This window comes from Miscanthus floridulus, chromosome 17 (assembly GCF_019320115.1).
Source record: "Miscanthus floridulus cultivar M001 chromosome 17, ASM1932011v1, whole genome shotgun sequence".
Taxonomy (NCBI): Eukaryota; Viridiplantae; Streptophyta; class Magnoliopsida; order Poales; family Poaceae; genus Miscanthus; species Miscanthus floridulus.
The window spans coordinates 82977467-82992613 of record NC_089596.1 but is presented as its reverse complement, the minus strand read 5'-3'; the positions used below and the strand labels follow the sequence as shown (position 1 = coordinate 82992613).

Sequence of the window (15147 nt, the reverse complement as noted above, 5' to 3'; positions counted from 1 at the left end):
CTAGATAATTCATGTGGGATATTCACTCTGATTGTCTTCCAATCAAACGCCTACAAAAATGGCTCCATCCCATCCCGTCACACCTCATCCTGGATTACCTAAGTCGTGCACGCTCGTGATAAAACGTCTAATTAGTTTTCAATAAAATTGATGCTTATTTACACCAGAAACAATATGCACTACGTGTTCGAAGATAGGAAGAGGAAATTGAGACTTTTGTGGTACAGCTCACGGTCCACGAGCTTTTATATTAGCCTTATGGTTCCATTTGTCATGTCAATTTCCCTTTACATATTAGAAGCTGCGTCACAAACCATATTGAGAAAACCATGACGCAATCAACTCCCACTCTTCCTTGACAAAGAAGAGTCTTCCATGACTTGCAAAGTAAGCAACGACGCTGCTTATAAAATGATGAATGATCTATTTCCAGGTCGATGTACTCGTTTCTAGTAAACCAGGAAACCTCTCCTACCAAGAAAGTTATTTAGAGGTTGAAAATAATTTCCTTCAGTTCAAGGTGTGTTTCAACAGAGAATAACTTGGCAAAAAGGAATCGGATTAGTGGCTAAATAAACTGTTGTTTATGCGATTTCAGTGAAATAATTAAACATCTCTTGTTTACAATATATATGAAACATAGCTCATATACAGCTTGTTCGCTTGATCGTATTTGGCTTATAAGCCATGGCTTATCAGTCAACGAACAATATTTTTCTCTCACACCAAACCAGCCAATAGTACTTTCAGCCATCGCTTATAAGCCAAACAAGCTCAAACGAACATGGCGATAGCTATTAGGTTATCCTTATATCATAAGCTGGGGAACTGGTTAACGAATTTAGGGAAGGATGAGAGATTTTTTTTTCCTGGTGGCTAGGTCAATTTGGTATTTCACAAAAATGATCTTGTTTCTGGAAAAAATATATTTCCATTTTAGGCTACTTTTAGGGTAATGTATCATCTGCGATTTTGAGTGTTTTTGCAGTGTGATGACCTTAGGGAGATATAGAGGTTGTTATTCAAGATATCGTCACCACGAATGGATGATGAAAAAATACAGAGTTTGCTTATAATTTCCATTTAAAGTGTTCTGTTTCCCTTTATTTCATAATGAGTTAGAAACGAAAAAAATGAATTATGTTTTCAACATCCATAAATGCTACCTCCACTAGTGCATTAGTACCAGGCATCAACTACTGTCTTGATCCGAAGCACAAAGTTCCAACTAACCTATGAAACAGCACAGTTTAGGCCAATCAGGAGGCAATCAACTTCCTAAAGTACCCAATCGTGGCCCAGACAGTCAATCGAACAAAGCTAAACCAGCCAGCACGAGCACACTGCACACGAGTAACACGACGCAGCCACCCCACAAACCCAGTGCACGCTCCCAAAAGTCCAAACAACCCAGACCCCCTGCCGAAGCGAGTAGAGAGCAGCGGCTCCACTCCATCTCCGGAGTCCAGTGTATCCCACTCAGACCAACTGAGGTTCTGAACCACCGGGCCGCGCCGCCCCCGCAGTATGGCGGCGGTGGAGCCGAATCAGCTCCCAAACAACCCCGGCGCCGCCGAAACCCGCGGAATTTGCACCAAATTCCCCCGGATTCTGCATGAAAATCTCGCGATTTTGCCCCGATCGCGGAGAAACCAAAACAAACTGGGATTAAGAGCATTTCCAAGAATTCCCTAAATATTTCTCTTAAAAAATCTATGTTTACCAATTTCTAAAAAGGGTTTAGAAAAAAAGAAGTTCATCTCTAATAATTTCTAATATTTGACTTTAAAAAATCAAATGTTGGTCCCATTTGACTTTTTTTCTGCCGTTTTCTTTTTTTTCCACGCGAACCTCCTCATCGCCGCGCGTCGTCGTCGCACCTGTACTTCTTCGCTAGTTGCACACACAACACCAAACAGAGTACGAGTGCTCCTCCAGCTGCTGCTGCTGAGACAGAGAGAGCAGGCACGCCGCCCAGCTCTTCCAAGCTTGTCGTTGAACACCCATGATGCGCCCGCGCGGGGACGCAGTGGGAGTGCGCTGCTGCTGCCGCAGGCCAATTGCTCATGATTCCCGCCTTCGCCGCTCTTCTCCACCTCACCGGCGGCGACGCTGCTAAGTCTGAGTCGCATCCGATCATCACCGATGGTTGTGCCGGTGCCGAAGCCTTCCCCCGGCGCCGCGACTGGTCAGCGCTTCTCGACCCGCTCAACGCCGGCCTCCGCGACGAGCTCCTCAAGTACGGCGACCTCGTGCAGGCCACCTACGACGCATTTGACCGCCGGCACTGGTCCCCGCACTGCGGCACCTGCGTCCACGGCCTCCGCCGCCTGCTCCCGGCGCTGGGCCTCGCGGGCCACGGCTACGTTGCCACCGCCTTCCTCTACGCCACCAGCGCGTCGACGTCCCGCACTGGCTCGGCCCCCGCCCCTGTGACGCCGCCGCCCTCCGCGCGTGGCTTCGTCCGTGTAAAGTTACGCGGAAGGGGGAGGAATTTTCTACGGAGGGGGGGGGGGGGGATTTTCTAAGTTCTAAAAGATGAGGAGTAAATATTATAAATTATTGGAGTTGGTTTTTTTTCATCTTTTTAAAAATAAGATTAGAAAGATGTTTAGAAAACTCTCCACGCCTCCTGTATATATCCACGCGCCCCCAATTGGGGACCCGATCGACCGGTGCCCCGTGCCGTGCCAAAAAGCGGTCAGGCGAGAAGGGAGCGCGCTGGCCTCCGTCATCGGCGAGGGCTCTGGGGCTGCGACGGCGAGCGGGAGCGCGCCGATGGATCGCTGCCGGAAGCGGCCCGACTCCGATCCCGACGGCTACAGCGAGCCCGAGCCCCCCGCCGATAAGCGCCCGTGCACGGCGGAACCCTCGACTTCCGCCGCCGCGGCCGCGGCTGCCGCTGCTCCTCCGCCCGGCGCGCGCCAGGCTGAGCAGGGCGGCTCGGATATGGACACCTCGTCGTCCGGCCACCCCGGCGATGCTGATGTCGACGCGGATGACGGGGACGGTGATGGCGATGGCGATGGGGATGGGGATGGAGATGGGGGGTCGTCGTGCGAGTCGGATGGGGACGGGAGCCCGAGGCCTCGCGGCAGCGGGGGCGGGAGGTTCCAGCGGATGGTGGACGCGGTGGCAGACGAGGGCGCGAGCCAGGACGCGGTGGTGGCGGCGCTCATGGAGCTCTGCGAGGCGCTGTCGTTCTGCGCGGAGGACGCCGGCGGGTATTTCCCCACGGAGGCAGCCGCGCGGGCGCTGGTGCGGCGGGCCGGCGGCGGCGGCGATGGCACGGGGGCTACCCCGGACGTGATTCTGCTGTCCGTGCGCGCCATCACGTACCTCTGCGACGCCATGCCGCGCGCCGGGGACGCCGTTGTCCGCCACGGCCTCCTCCCCGTGCTCTGCTCCCGGCTGCTAGCCATCGAGTACCTCGATGTAGCTGAGCAGGTAACCCAAAAGCTCTCACGGCCTGATCGGATGATCACATTTACCCTGATGCGTTTTATCCGACCATTCTGTTGCGTATGCAGTGCTTGCAAGCTTTTGAGAAGATATCACGGCGGCAGCCTACCCAGTGCTTGCAGGCGGGCATGATCAACGCTGTGCTGGCATACATTGACTTCTTCGCTGCAAGCATTAAGGTTAGAATCTTAAAGAATCACCTCTGAAACTGAGAATTGAGTACATTTGCTAATTTGATGCCCACTTCCATGGTTCAGAGGGTCGCAGTGTCAGCTGTCGCAAATGCCTGCAAGAAGGTCCCGGCAGATTGCTCCCAGTTTGTTCTGGATTCGGTCCCAACTCTCTGTAATCTTCTGCAATCTGAGGACAAAATGGTACTGTTGTTCCCCCATATAACTGAGATCATTTTGGCTTGTAAAGAGTGCTCTGCTTTTGTTTCTAAGTGATGTCAATTTCCAGATAGTGGAGAAGGTTGCAGCTTGCTTGATAAGCATCGTGGACTCCTTTAGCACTTCAGTTGATCTTGTGGACCAGCTCTGTCACCAGGGTGTTATAGAGAAGGTCCTACCTTTGATCCACACTGGTGGACTCACGGCCCTTAGTCCATCGACATGCAGTGTATGTTTTCTCTACAACAATTTGTTGCGTGTGCTCGATATGTGTTGAGGCAGCTGACTATTGTGTCTCGTGGTTGCAGAATCTGATTGGGCTTCTTGCTAAGCTAGCCTGTACTTCACTTGTGGCAGTGAAGTCTCTATTTGAGCTGGGTGTTAGTAGCACAATAAAGGGGATTTTGATCACTTCAGACATCTCCCATGGCATGCCATACTTGCCTCTGGAAAAACAAAACAATCAGGTTGGCCTTTTCTCATCTTTACTTCTAGCCAAGTAGCACAAGATGTGCATAGCGGATGTGTTCTGTTGCTCGCTGCTAACAATAATTTTTTTTATAGCTATCATGATGTATACTTTTCTTTTTATAAGCAAAGCAAAAGATTACGCGTGTGCTCTTCCCTTGACTCATGTGCATTCAATAGTTTTTCTTTTGCATGTGATATTGATTTACTAGTATACTTATATGAACTGATGAAGTTTGGTGAAATGAAGATAATGTCAGAGATTTTCCCTAGTGGTTATGCCAGAGTGCATGCCAACACTGTGTATTTGGCATGCCATATTTTTAGAGCGCAAACTACATTTACAACTTCTTACAATTTCACCAAATGCATTGCTTCTCTTATTAATCTACTCTTTTTTAGTCCGTTAGCAATTTATTTGAAAATGGGCACTTTTTTCCTAGTACTCTGGTTTTCCGCTTGATAGTAGGTACATTGCAGGTATACAAGATCGTTTCCATTGCACAGCATTTTTTTATTATAAATTTGAAACAAAAATAATAGAAAAGAAGAAACGAGTATATAGAAATCCTAGAAACTTGCTGTTTTGTTGGAACATCCCTGCTGGCAGTTTTGGGCCCTGAAACTTTGAAATTCTGCCTCTCCCTACTCAACTGATGGAATAGTATCTTTACTTATTGAGCTGATTGTGGCATCATGTTATTGTAAATAAGTAACTACAGGTGGTTTGGCTTTTTCACCTACTGTATCCTTGGATTACCCTTTCTGTGCAATTATCATTCTTAAAGTGCGGACTCTGATATGTTATACAAAGATTTTGATAATCTAATGTTGTAATTATTAGGTCAATGAAGCTCTGAAACTAGCAAACCAGTTGATTCCTTCAGCAGCAAGGGACGTTGAAGACACCCAGATCATACTAGCGAAAGAAAAAATTATTACAGACGAACCAAGGTTCTTGTGTCAATTCTCCAGGGATATTCTTCCTGTCTTGATCAAGGTATCTTAATAGCACTACAAACTAACAGTTCATAACAATGTTTGTGTTATGAAATATGGAAGTGAGCTTACTGTACAAGTTGTGCAGGCGGTGAACTCTGGTGCCAATTCATACATTTGCTATGGATGTGCTTCAATCGTTAACAATATTTGTTACTTCAGTAAACCAGAAATACTTCAAGAGTTGCTCAAGGAAACAAACATACCGAGGTATAAAATAACCTGTGAAAGGATTGCATTATTACATTTCTTTTTTTTTAGGTAAATTGCGTTATTACATTTCTTGAATGCAGTCATTGGCAAGATAAATCTTTCATTTAAATAATTCCAAAACTGTTTATTCTGAATGGACATATGTTTTTGTTATTACCCGTGGCAGCTTCTTGGCTGGTTTATTGTCTAGAAAGGATCATCATGTGCTGACCTCATCACTAAAGATAATCGAGATTCTCATGCAAAAGCTTCCTGATGCATACCTTGGCTTCTTTATCAAGGAAGGTGTTGTCAATGCAGTTGAGGCGCTTCTTAATCAAGAGGATTGCTCAAAATCCACTCATCTGCCTGATGACATGCAACAACCAGAGACTCAACCTGTCATAAGAAATAAGACTACATGTTTCTGCTATGCATTTGATGCCCGTAGATCTGAAGCTGCCGAAAAAAGGACTTGTAGGATTGGGAAGGACAGTCTTTTTACTTTTGCCAGGCATGTGAAAACAACCTACTTTACTAAGGATGTAGTGAGTTCTGAGATGGGGTTAACTGAGATTTTGCAGAAACTCAAAACTTGCTGTGCAGTTTTGAATGAGACCACAGACAAGTCATCAGAACAATGCAATCTTCAGAATGAAGAATACTTATCTACCATTTTAAGCGAGGTGATGATGGAGCTTCATGGGGGAGAAACAATGACAACCTTTGAATTCCTTGAGAGTGGATTGGTCAAATCTTTATCAAATTACCTCTCAAATGGCAAGTACCTCCAGGTGGAGAACAATATGAATTGCAGTTCTGACCATTTTTTGGCTGTGGTGAAAAGATTTCAGTCATTTGCTCGAATGTCTTTCTCAAGAATGGGCCAAGGTTGGGGTGACATGCTCTTGACACTTTTAGTAAGGAAGCTGCAGAATGCTCTTACTTCTCTTGACAACTTTCCAGTTATAATGAGCCACAACTTCAAGCCAAGGAGCAGTATTTCTGATATCCCTACGAGGCACTCAACAATTACTCCATGTATCCGAGTAAGATTCAAGAAAGACGAAGATGAAACTAACTTGTCAAGCTATGATAGTGCTGTGAATGTGGAAATATCGTCATCCTTGCATACCATTGAAGAATTTTTATGGCCCAAAGTTAGTATAGATGTCAATAGTCAGAAGGCTGAATCACCACCTAGTGGCACTGCTTTGGAAAGCAAATATGCTGATGATGACTCCCAGGAACGAGATTCCACACCTAGTCAGAAGGCTGATTCACCATCAGAGGTGTTATTCTGCCCATGCTATTAATACTTTATGAAGTGTGACTAATTGGTATTTCTTAATTATGATATGATTATTTTCTTTTTCTCCAACGATGCGGGAGAGCTGTGTGTCTTCATTAAGTTAGGAGGAAAAAACAACAAGGTAGAGGGCATAGAACCTACTCCCAGAAACACACACCGGTTGCAGACTTGTCCTAAAAAAATACAAATGACCGCGACCAACAAACTCAAACCTAATCTGCGGGAGCAACCGAAGGAGCAACTCCTGGAGAGAAGAAGCTCCTGCACAGCATCAGATCCTGCTCTCAGTACTCACCTCCGGTAGAACCACCTGCAAATTTGGGCTTACACCCTCAAACACACATGGCTTTCGATGCTTCCATATCTCCCAAGCAACCAGTGTGTGTTTCTGGAACTGCTCTTCTATATATTCTTGGAACTCTATGGTCATTTTCATGAATTTACATTCTTTCTTAGGTTTCTATTTCCAATCTCAAAGGATGTTATATATTCTTGAACTCCACTGCATTTCCCATATCTTCTATATGCTAATTAAACAGAGAGGATAGAAGGAACCTTTGTTCCGCAGGTGGTTTGTATGCTGGTAGTTAAATGGAATGGATAAGTTCATTGTCTGCAGTCAGCTCTTCTATAGGTTTTAATTTTGAAATTAAACAGAGAGAATAAAAGGTTCCTTGTGCTGGAAATGGTTTTGTAGTATGTTCGTTGTTCCATGGAACGAGTTCACAGCTAATTGGGAATTTATAACTGCTTAGAAATGCATATCAAGAGAAATTGTTCGCAATGTATATTTCTTACAAAGCATGTCCTTCAAAGTATTTTGATAGCAATTTTAGTTGTCTTTAAATTAAATTGACTTTTTTTCAGGGCCTGACTTGTGAAAATCAGAATCCACCTGTTGAAACAAGTCCAAAGCAAGGAACTTCATCTTCTGGTGAGCATGTGTAGCCTAAAGTATCTGTTTGCAGTCCATCTTTTCATCTCAGCAACCTGAAAACTCTTATAAATGTGCAACTGCAGGTCAAGCAGAAAGAAACACAACAATCTTGAGCGATAATACCGTACAACAGAAATTGGTATTTAGCTTAAATGGGAAAGAGCTTGACCGGTCTGTTACTCTGTATCAGTCAATCCTGCAGGATCAGATCAATGCAGGGTCTGACATAATTCTGGACATGCAGTTTTGGCGCAGTGTTCATGACATAACTTTCAGAGCTGCTAACCCAGAAGCAAATAGAACAGCTATCAACCCAGAAGCAAATGATTCTCCTAGACATTCCTCTACTGCAATGTCATCAATAAATGAGAACATAACTGGGTTTACATGGCAGATGCTCCCATTCTTTTCTAGTATGTTGCTTGGTAAACTTCCGTGCAAACTCGACAGATCAGGTCCTTCGTATGACATATTGTTTATGTTACACATTTTAGAGGGATTAAACAGGTATTATTTTCACCTCGTGTCTGATGAGAGAAACCGTTCTTTTGCCCATGGAAGGATAACTAACCTCGATGATCTGAAAGCTGAAGTTTTCTCGATTCCTCAGCAAGAGTTTGTCAGTGCCAGATTGACAGATAAATTGGAGCAACAGATGCATGATCCATTAGTTTCAAGGTCTTGCTGCCTGCCTTTATGGTGCACTGAACTGATGTCTGCATGCCCTTTCTTATTTTCATTTGAGGCGAGATGGAAGTATTTCCAGCTGACAGCATTTGGTTCTCTGAAAAATCATCATGGCCATATGATGGATGCAAGTGTTAACCGTGTTGCAGAAAGGGCGTCTTCCCACTCACGGAAAAAGTTCAAAGTTGATCGCGATGATATACTGGTTTCAGCTGCAAAAATGATGAAGTCGCATGCTAAGAGCAATGCTCTACTAGAAGTAGAATATAAAGAGGAAGTGGGCACTGGTTTGGGTCCTACAATGGAATTCTATACATTGATAAGTCATGAATTTCAGAAGTCTGGTCTAGGCATGTGGAGAGGGGAGCTTCCTTGTGAATCTGGTACCAATGATGCTCATGTTTCTGGATTCGTGGTTGCCCCTAGTGGGCTTTTCCCTAGACCTTGGTCTGCCTCTGCAGATTCTGCTTCCTTTCAAGAAGTGAGCGAGCGATTCCACTTACTTGGTCTGGTTGTTGCAAAAGCAATTAAAGACAACAGAATTCTAGACATTCCATTTTCTAAAGCATTCTACAAGCTTATCCTTGGACAGGTATCTTTGGCTCTGCATCTTCAATATGAATGACTGTTGCTATTCTTACTTTGCGTGTCTATCTAAATGTAAGCAATCTTTTTTCTTTGTTATAGGAGCTTAATATATATGATATCCAGTCATTTGATTCTGAACTGGCCATATCCCTTGTGGAGTTTCAAGCGCTTGCTTGTCGGAGAAAATATGCAGAGTCAAATTTGACAAGGGACTGCCAGATTATATCAGATTTGACTTATCGAGGTTGTAGAATTGAGGATCTTGCTATTGAGTTTGCTCTCCCAGGGTATCCAGAATATGTGCTCTCATCGGGAAGTCGCTCTGACAGTGTAAGTAGACTAAATACTACCCCCCCCCCCCCCCCCCCCCCACCCACCCACCCACACACACACACACACACCAAATTGATTGCTACTTCTATTTTTCAGTTGAATGCTGAGAATTTGGAAGAATATGTTCATCATGTTGTTGACGCAACGGTTAAAAGTGGAATTGCAAGACAGATGGAGGCTTTTAAGTCGGGATTTAATGAGGTATTTGCTCTAGCTCTACAATTCTGCAGTTCTCTATTGATGCTTGTAACTGGTGGTGGTTTTCACTTACACTATGATTGTCTAGTTTGGCTCTATTCTGGAAATGCGCTGATTCTGGAGCATAAAAAATGCCATGTGTCAATGTTGTTACTTTTTGGCACACTTTGGAAGTTCAGATATTACCAATCATGTGATTTGAAAACCTTCCATTTGGTTACCAACTATGTGATCCTGTGTGTTTCATAAGCAATATATATTAACCTAGTAGTATGAGTGAACTTAATTATTTCTTGTCCTGATTTTGTGCTCTGTCTATTTGCTCACCCTTCCACCTTTTTACCGCGTACAAGCATCTTATCTGGCATATTCTGTACTGTGAGTTTTAGACTACATATAAAACAATAGCTGGCATCCCAAAATGGTGATGACTACTGCATTGGTCTTAATTCTTGTTTGCTGGGTCCAGGTTTATTTAGGGGTTAGTACTGCTCCTTGTGCTTCTGGTTGTAGTTAGGAAACCTTACATGGAACCTAATAACACTTCGATGGTAATTTTTTCACCTAGAATATTGCTTTGACATGCTGACACTGTCTACTGCAGGTATTTCCACTAAAAAAACTCCAGGTTTTCTCAGAGGATGAACTAGAGAGATTACTCTGTGGTGAACAAGATACATGGGATGTATGCATCTATCTTCTGTTGGCATCTTTTCATGTTTTGTTATTATTTTATTCTGGTTGCTGATTTCTTGGTTTGAACAGTTTGCGAAACTTGTGGATCACATCAAATTTGATCATGGTTACACTTCCAGCAGCCCTCCTGTCATTAATGTAAGTTTTCTCTAGCCAAGATATTTTGAATTGGCAACATATGTTGTGAACCATTAATGGAGGTCTGTTATTTGAATCCAAAATGTATTGCAGTTGCTGGAAATCATACAAGAGTTTGGATCCCTTGAACGCAGAGCTTTCTTGCAATTTATAACGGGTTCACCTCGGCTTCCACCAGGCGGCTTGGCTGCACTAAATCCAAAGTTCACAGTTGTCCGAAAGGTCTGTTTTTTTTTATAAAGCTCTCCTTTCTGTTTCAATTCACTTGATCCATCTTTTGCTAACAGTGTGATGTAATAATAAACAGCATAACAGCAATGACGCTGACGATGACCTGCCTAGCGTGATGACTTGTGCCAACTATCTTAAGTTACCTCCGTACTCTTCAAAGGTTTGACCTTTCTGCATATCCTAATTTAGTGAAGTTTACTAGGTTAATTATTTTCAGTACTCTTATTCATTTGAGAGATTGAACTTATAACAGATCAAGTGAAATAGATTGGGATTGAACTTATATCATTTGGGAGATTGAAATTCTAACAAATCAAGCAAAATAGATTGAAATTAAGCGTCCATGTTCTGAGGTTGTCTCCTCAAGGTCAAGGTCCCCGCAGCCAACATAACATATAAAACATTAAGTAGCCAACAACAACAACAACAACAACAATAAAGCCTTTAAGTCCCAAACAAGTTGGGTAGGCTAGAGTTGAAACCCAACAGAAGCAATCAAGGTTCAGGCACGTGAATAGCTGTCTTCCAAGCACTCCTATCTAAGGCTAAGTCTTTGGGTATATTCCATCCTTTCAAGTCTCCTTTTATTGCCTCTACCCAAGTCAACTTCGGTCTTACTCTGCCTCTCTTCACGTTACTATCCTGACTTAGGATTCTATTACGCACCGGTGCATCTGGAGGTCTCCGTTGCACATGTCCAAACCATCTCAACCGGTGTTGGACAAGCTTTTCTTCAATTGGCGCTACCCCTAATCTCTCACGTATATCATCGTTCCGAACTCGATCCCTTCTTGTATGACCGCAAATCCAACGCAACATACGCATTTCCGCGACACTTAGCTGTTGAATATGTCGGCTTTTCGTAGGCCAACATTCTGCACCATACAGCATAGCAGGTCTAATCGCCTTCCTATAAAACTTGCCTTTTAGCTTCTGTGGTACCCTTTTGTCACATAGGACACCAGACGCTTGCCGCCACTTCATCCACCCTGCTTTGATTCTATGGCTAACATCTTCATCAATATCCCCGTCTCTCTGTAGCATTGATCATAAATATCAAAAGGTATCCTTCCTAGGCACTACTTGACCTTCCAAACTAACATCTTCCTCCTTCCGAGTAGTAGTGCCGAAGTCACATCTCATATACTCAGTTTTAGTTCTACTAAGTCTAAAACCTTTGGACTCCAAAGTCTCCCGCCATAACTCCAGTTTTTTATTCACTCCTGTCCGGCTTTCATCAACTAGCACTACATCGTCCGCGAAAAGCATATACCAAGGGATGTCCCCTTGTATGTCCCTTGTGACCTCATCCATCACTAAAGCAAACAAATAAGGGCTCAAAGCTGACCCTTGATGTAGTTCTATCCTAATCGGGAAGTCATCCGTGTCTCCATCACTTGTTCGAACTCTAGTCACAACATTGTTGTACATGTCCTTAATGAGCCCGACGTACTTCGTTGGGACTTTATGTTTGTCCAAAGCCCACCACATAACATTTTTTGGTATTTTATCATAAGCCTTCTCCAAGTCATTAAAAACTATGTGTAGATCCTTCTTCTCCCTATACCGCTCCATAACTTGTCTTATTAAGAAAATTGCTTCCATGGTTGACCTTCCGGGCATGAAACCAAATTGGTTCATAGAGACCCGCGTTATTGCTCTCAAGCGATGCTCGATAACTCTCTCCCATAGCTTCATAGTATGGCTCATCAACTTAATTCCTCGGTAATTTGTACAACTTTGAATATCCCCTTTATTCTTGTAGATCGGTACCAATATACTTCTCCACTCATCAGGCATCTTGTTCGATCGAAAAATATGGTTGAACAGCTTGGTTAACCATACTACAGCTATGTCCCCGAGACATCTCCACACCTCGATTGGGATACCATCCGGTCCCATCGCCTTACCTCCTTTCATCCTTTTCAACGCCTCTCTGACCTCAGATTCTTGGATTCTCCGCACAAAGCGCCTATTGGTGTCATCAAAAGAGTCATCCAACTGAAAGGTTGTGTCCATATTCTCACCATTGAACAATTTATCAAAATACTCTTGCCATCGATGTCGGATCTCATCCTCCTTTACCAAGAGATGCTCCCTTTCATCCTTAATGCACTTAGCTTGGTTGAAGTCCCGTGTCTTTCTCTCACGAACCCTAGCCATCCTATAAATGTCCTTCTCTCCTTCCTTCGTACTCAAATGTTGGTAAAGATCCTCGTACGCTCTACCCTTTGCCACACTTACAGCTCGCTTTGCAGTCTTCTTTGCCACCTTATACTTCTCTATGTTGTCCACACTCCTGTCATGGTACAAGCGTCTATAGCATTCTTTCTTCTCCTTAATAGCCCTTTGGACTTCCTCATTCCACCACCAAGTATCTTTAGCCTCGCGTCCCCTTCCTTTGGTTACTCCACACACCTCTGAGGCTACCTTCCGAATGTTGGTTGCCATCTTGTCCCACATATTGTTTATGTCGTCTTCTTCCTTCCAGGAGCCCTCTTTGATAACCCTTTCCCTAAATACCTCTGCCGTCTCCCCTTTCAGTTTCCACCACTTTGTTCTTTTAATCTTAGCTTGTTTATCCCTACGGGCACGCACCTGAAAACGAAAATCTGCCACCAAAAGCTTATGTTGAGAAACAACACACTCTCCTGGTATCACCTTGCAATCCAAGCATGCTTGTTTGTCCTTTCTTCTTGCGAGGACAAAGTCAATCTGGCTACAGTGTTGTCCGCTACTGAAGGTCACTAGATGAGATTCTCTCTTTCTAAAGAAAGTGTTGGCTATCATCAGGTCAAAAGCTACCGTGAAGTCCAGAACTTCCTCTCCTTCCTGATTCCTACTACCATACCCAAAACCTCCATGAACTGCCTTGAAACCTGCGCTTGTAGTATCTACATGCCCATTAAGATCTCCTCCTATAAAAAGCTTCTCACTACTAGGTATAGCTCTAACCAGGCCATCTAAGTCTTCCCAAAACTGTCTCTTAGCACTCTCGTCGAGGCCTACTTGGGGGGCATACGCACTAATTACGTTCAAGACCATATCACCAACGACAAGCTTGACTAAGATAATCCTATCTCCTTGCCTTCTCACTCCCACCACACCATTCTTGAGGCTCTTATCAATCAAAACTCTTACTCCATTTCTATTCGCGACTGTCCCTGTGTACCAAAGCTTGAAACCTGTATTGTCCACCTCCTTCGCCTTCTGACCCTTCCATTTAGTCTCTTGAACGCATAATATATTTACACGCCTCTTAGTTGCGGTATCAACTAATTCTCTTAACTTACCTGTAAGTGACCCTACATTTCAACTACCTAAACGGATCCTAATCGGTTCGACTAGCTTCCTTACCCTTCGCACCCGTCGACTCTGATACGAAGACCCTTGCTCATTTTTCACTACACCCGGGCGCCGATGTAGCGCGCCACTAAGGAAGCGACGACCCGATCCTTTTAGGCTCCCTTCCTTCACTGAACTGATTCACCCGGGTCCAAACCTGCTGAGCTAGCTAATTTTTCCTTTACGAGATCTCGGCTCTTCGGAATGATTGGAGAGAGCCCCGCCTCCTCTTGGTTGGTGCCGGGCCCGGGACTACTTCACCATGCCCAGATCACGACACGGCGCATCACGGGGGTGACGACCCGGCCCTTGCCTATTTAACACCATACCCGGGTTCCGATATGGCGCGTCGCTAAGAGGGTTACGCCCCAACGATTTTCTTTCGGGTTTCATCTCCATTTAAGTGGCTAAGTTTTTACATTGGCTCGCCACGCCTAACACAACCCTCCTCCTTTATCAGGGCTTGGGACCTGCTATGCTGGGACACCAAAGGCATCCCACCATAGGCGGAGTTATTAAGTAGCCAACATAACTACCAAAAAAGCTAAAACATTAAGCAAGTCAAGGTTCTTTACTTTTTTGGTATAATTGATAGTAAAAAAAATGTGTTGTGAGCGCTGAATTTCTCACAGCAATTTTTGGTGCATTTGATTTTTTAGCTATGCTTTGTTTGTTTTGATCCTTCTTTTTTTGAAACAATTTTTGATCCATGAAAGTTTCCTTATTTTCCTGCAGGAAAAGATGAGGGAGAAACTTCTCTATGCAATTACAGAGGGCCAGGGGTCCTTCCACCTATCTTAACCGATAAGCGATAATGATATGCCACATGCAATAGGAGTTTCACTTTGTAAGTATCTCGTAGGAAAGGAAAGCACGGTGTAAATGTGGGCGGTTCACTGCTAGCTGACGGCACGATCTGGTGGAACTGATTTTAGGAGAGAAAAAAAACGCTACCCTTCTTTGTACATACTAGTACTAGGTTTTAGGTGTGGTCAAGCAGACCACTAGTGTGCCTAGTTCGCAGTTCGCAGTTCGCTACTCTTTTGTCCAAACTTCTTGTACATATGCGTGCCTGCCTGGCTGCCTGGTAGAAAGTGCCAATGCTATCTTTCTATGAAAACTCCATTGTTCTTCGGTGTTTGCCTTCTGAAGCGTCGTTGTGTGACTTGTGG

General features: G+C 44.2%; 1 protein-coding gene across 1 annotated transcript; it reads left to right on the top strand.

The window, feature by feature from the left end:
• Window positions 1-2649: 2649 nt before the first annotated feature.
• LOC136516234 (E3 ubiquitin-protein ligase UPL4-like) lies at window positions 2650-15115 on the top strand. The gene is made up of 17 exons (XM_066509593.1): window positions 2650-3447; window positions 3531-3641; window positions 3720-3836; window positions 3922-4080; window positions 4160-4318; window positions 5164-5319; window positions 5407-5528; window positions 5698-6802; window positions 7690-7756; window positions 7843-9038; window positions 9134-9364; window positions 9464-9568; window positions 10170-10250; window positions 10331-10399; window positions 10493-10621; window positions 10707-10790; window positions 14711-15115. The coding sequence occupies exons 1-17, from the start codon at window positions 2779-2781 to the stop codon at window positions 14774-14776; spliced, it is 4626 nt and encodes a 1541-aa protein (XP_066365690.1). The 5' UTR covers window positions 2650-2778; the 3' UTR covers window positions 14777-15115.
• Window positions 15116-15147: the final 32 nt, after the last annotated feature.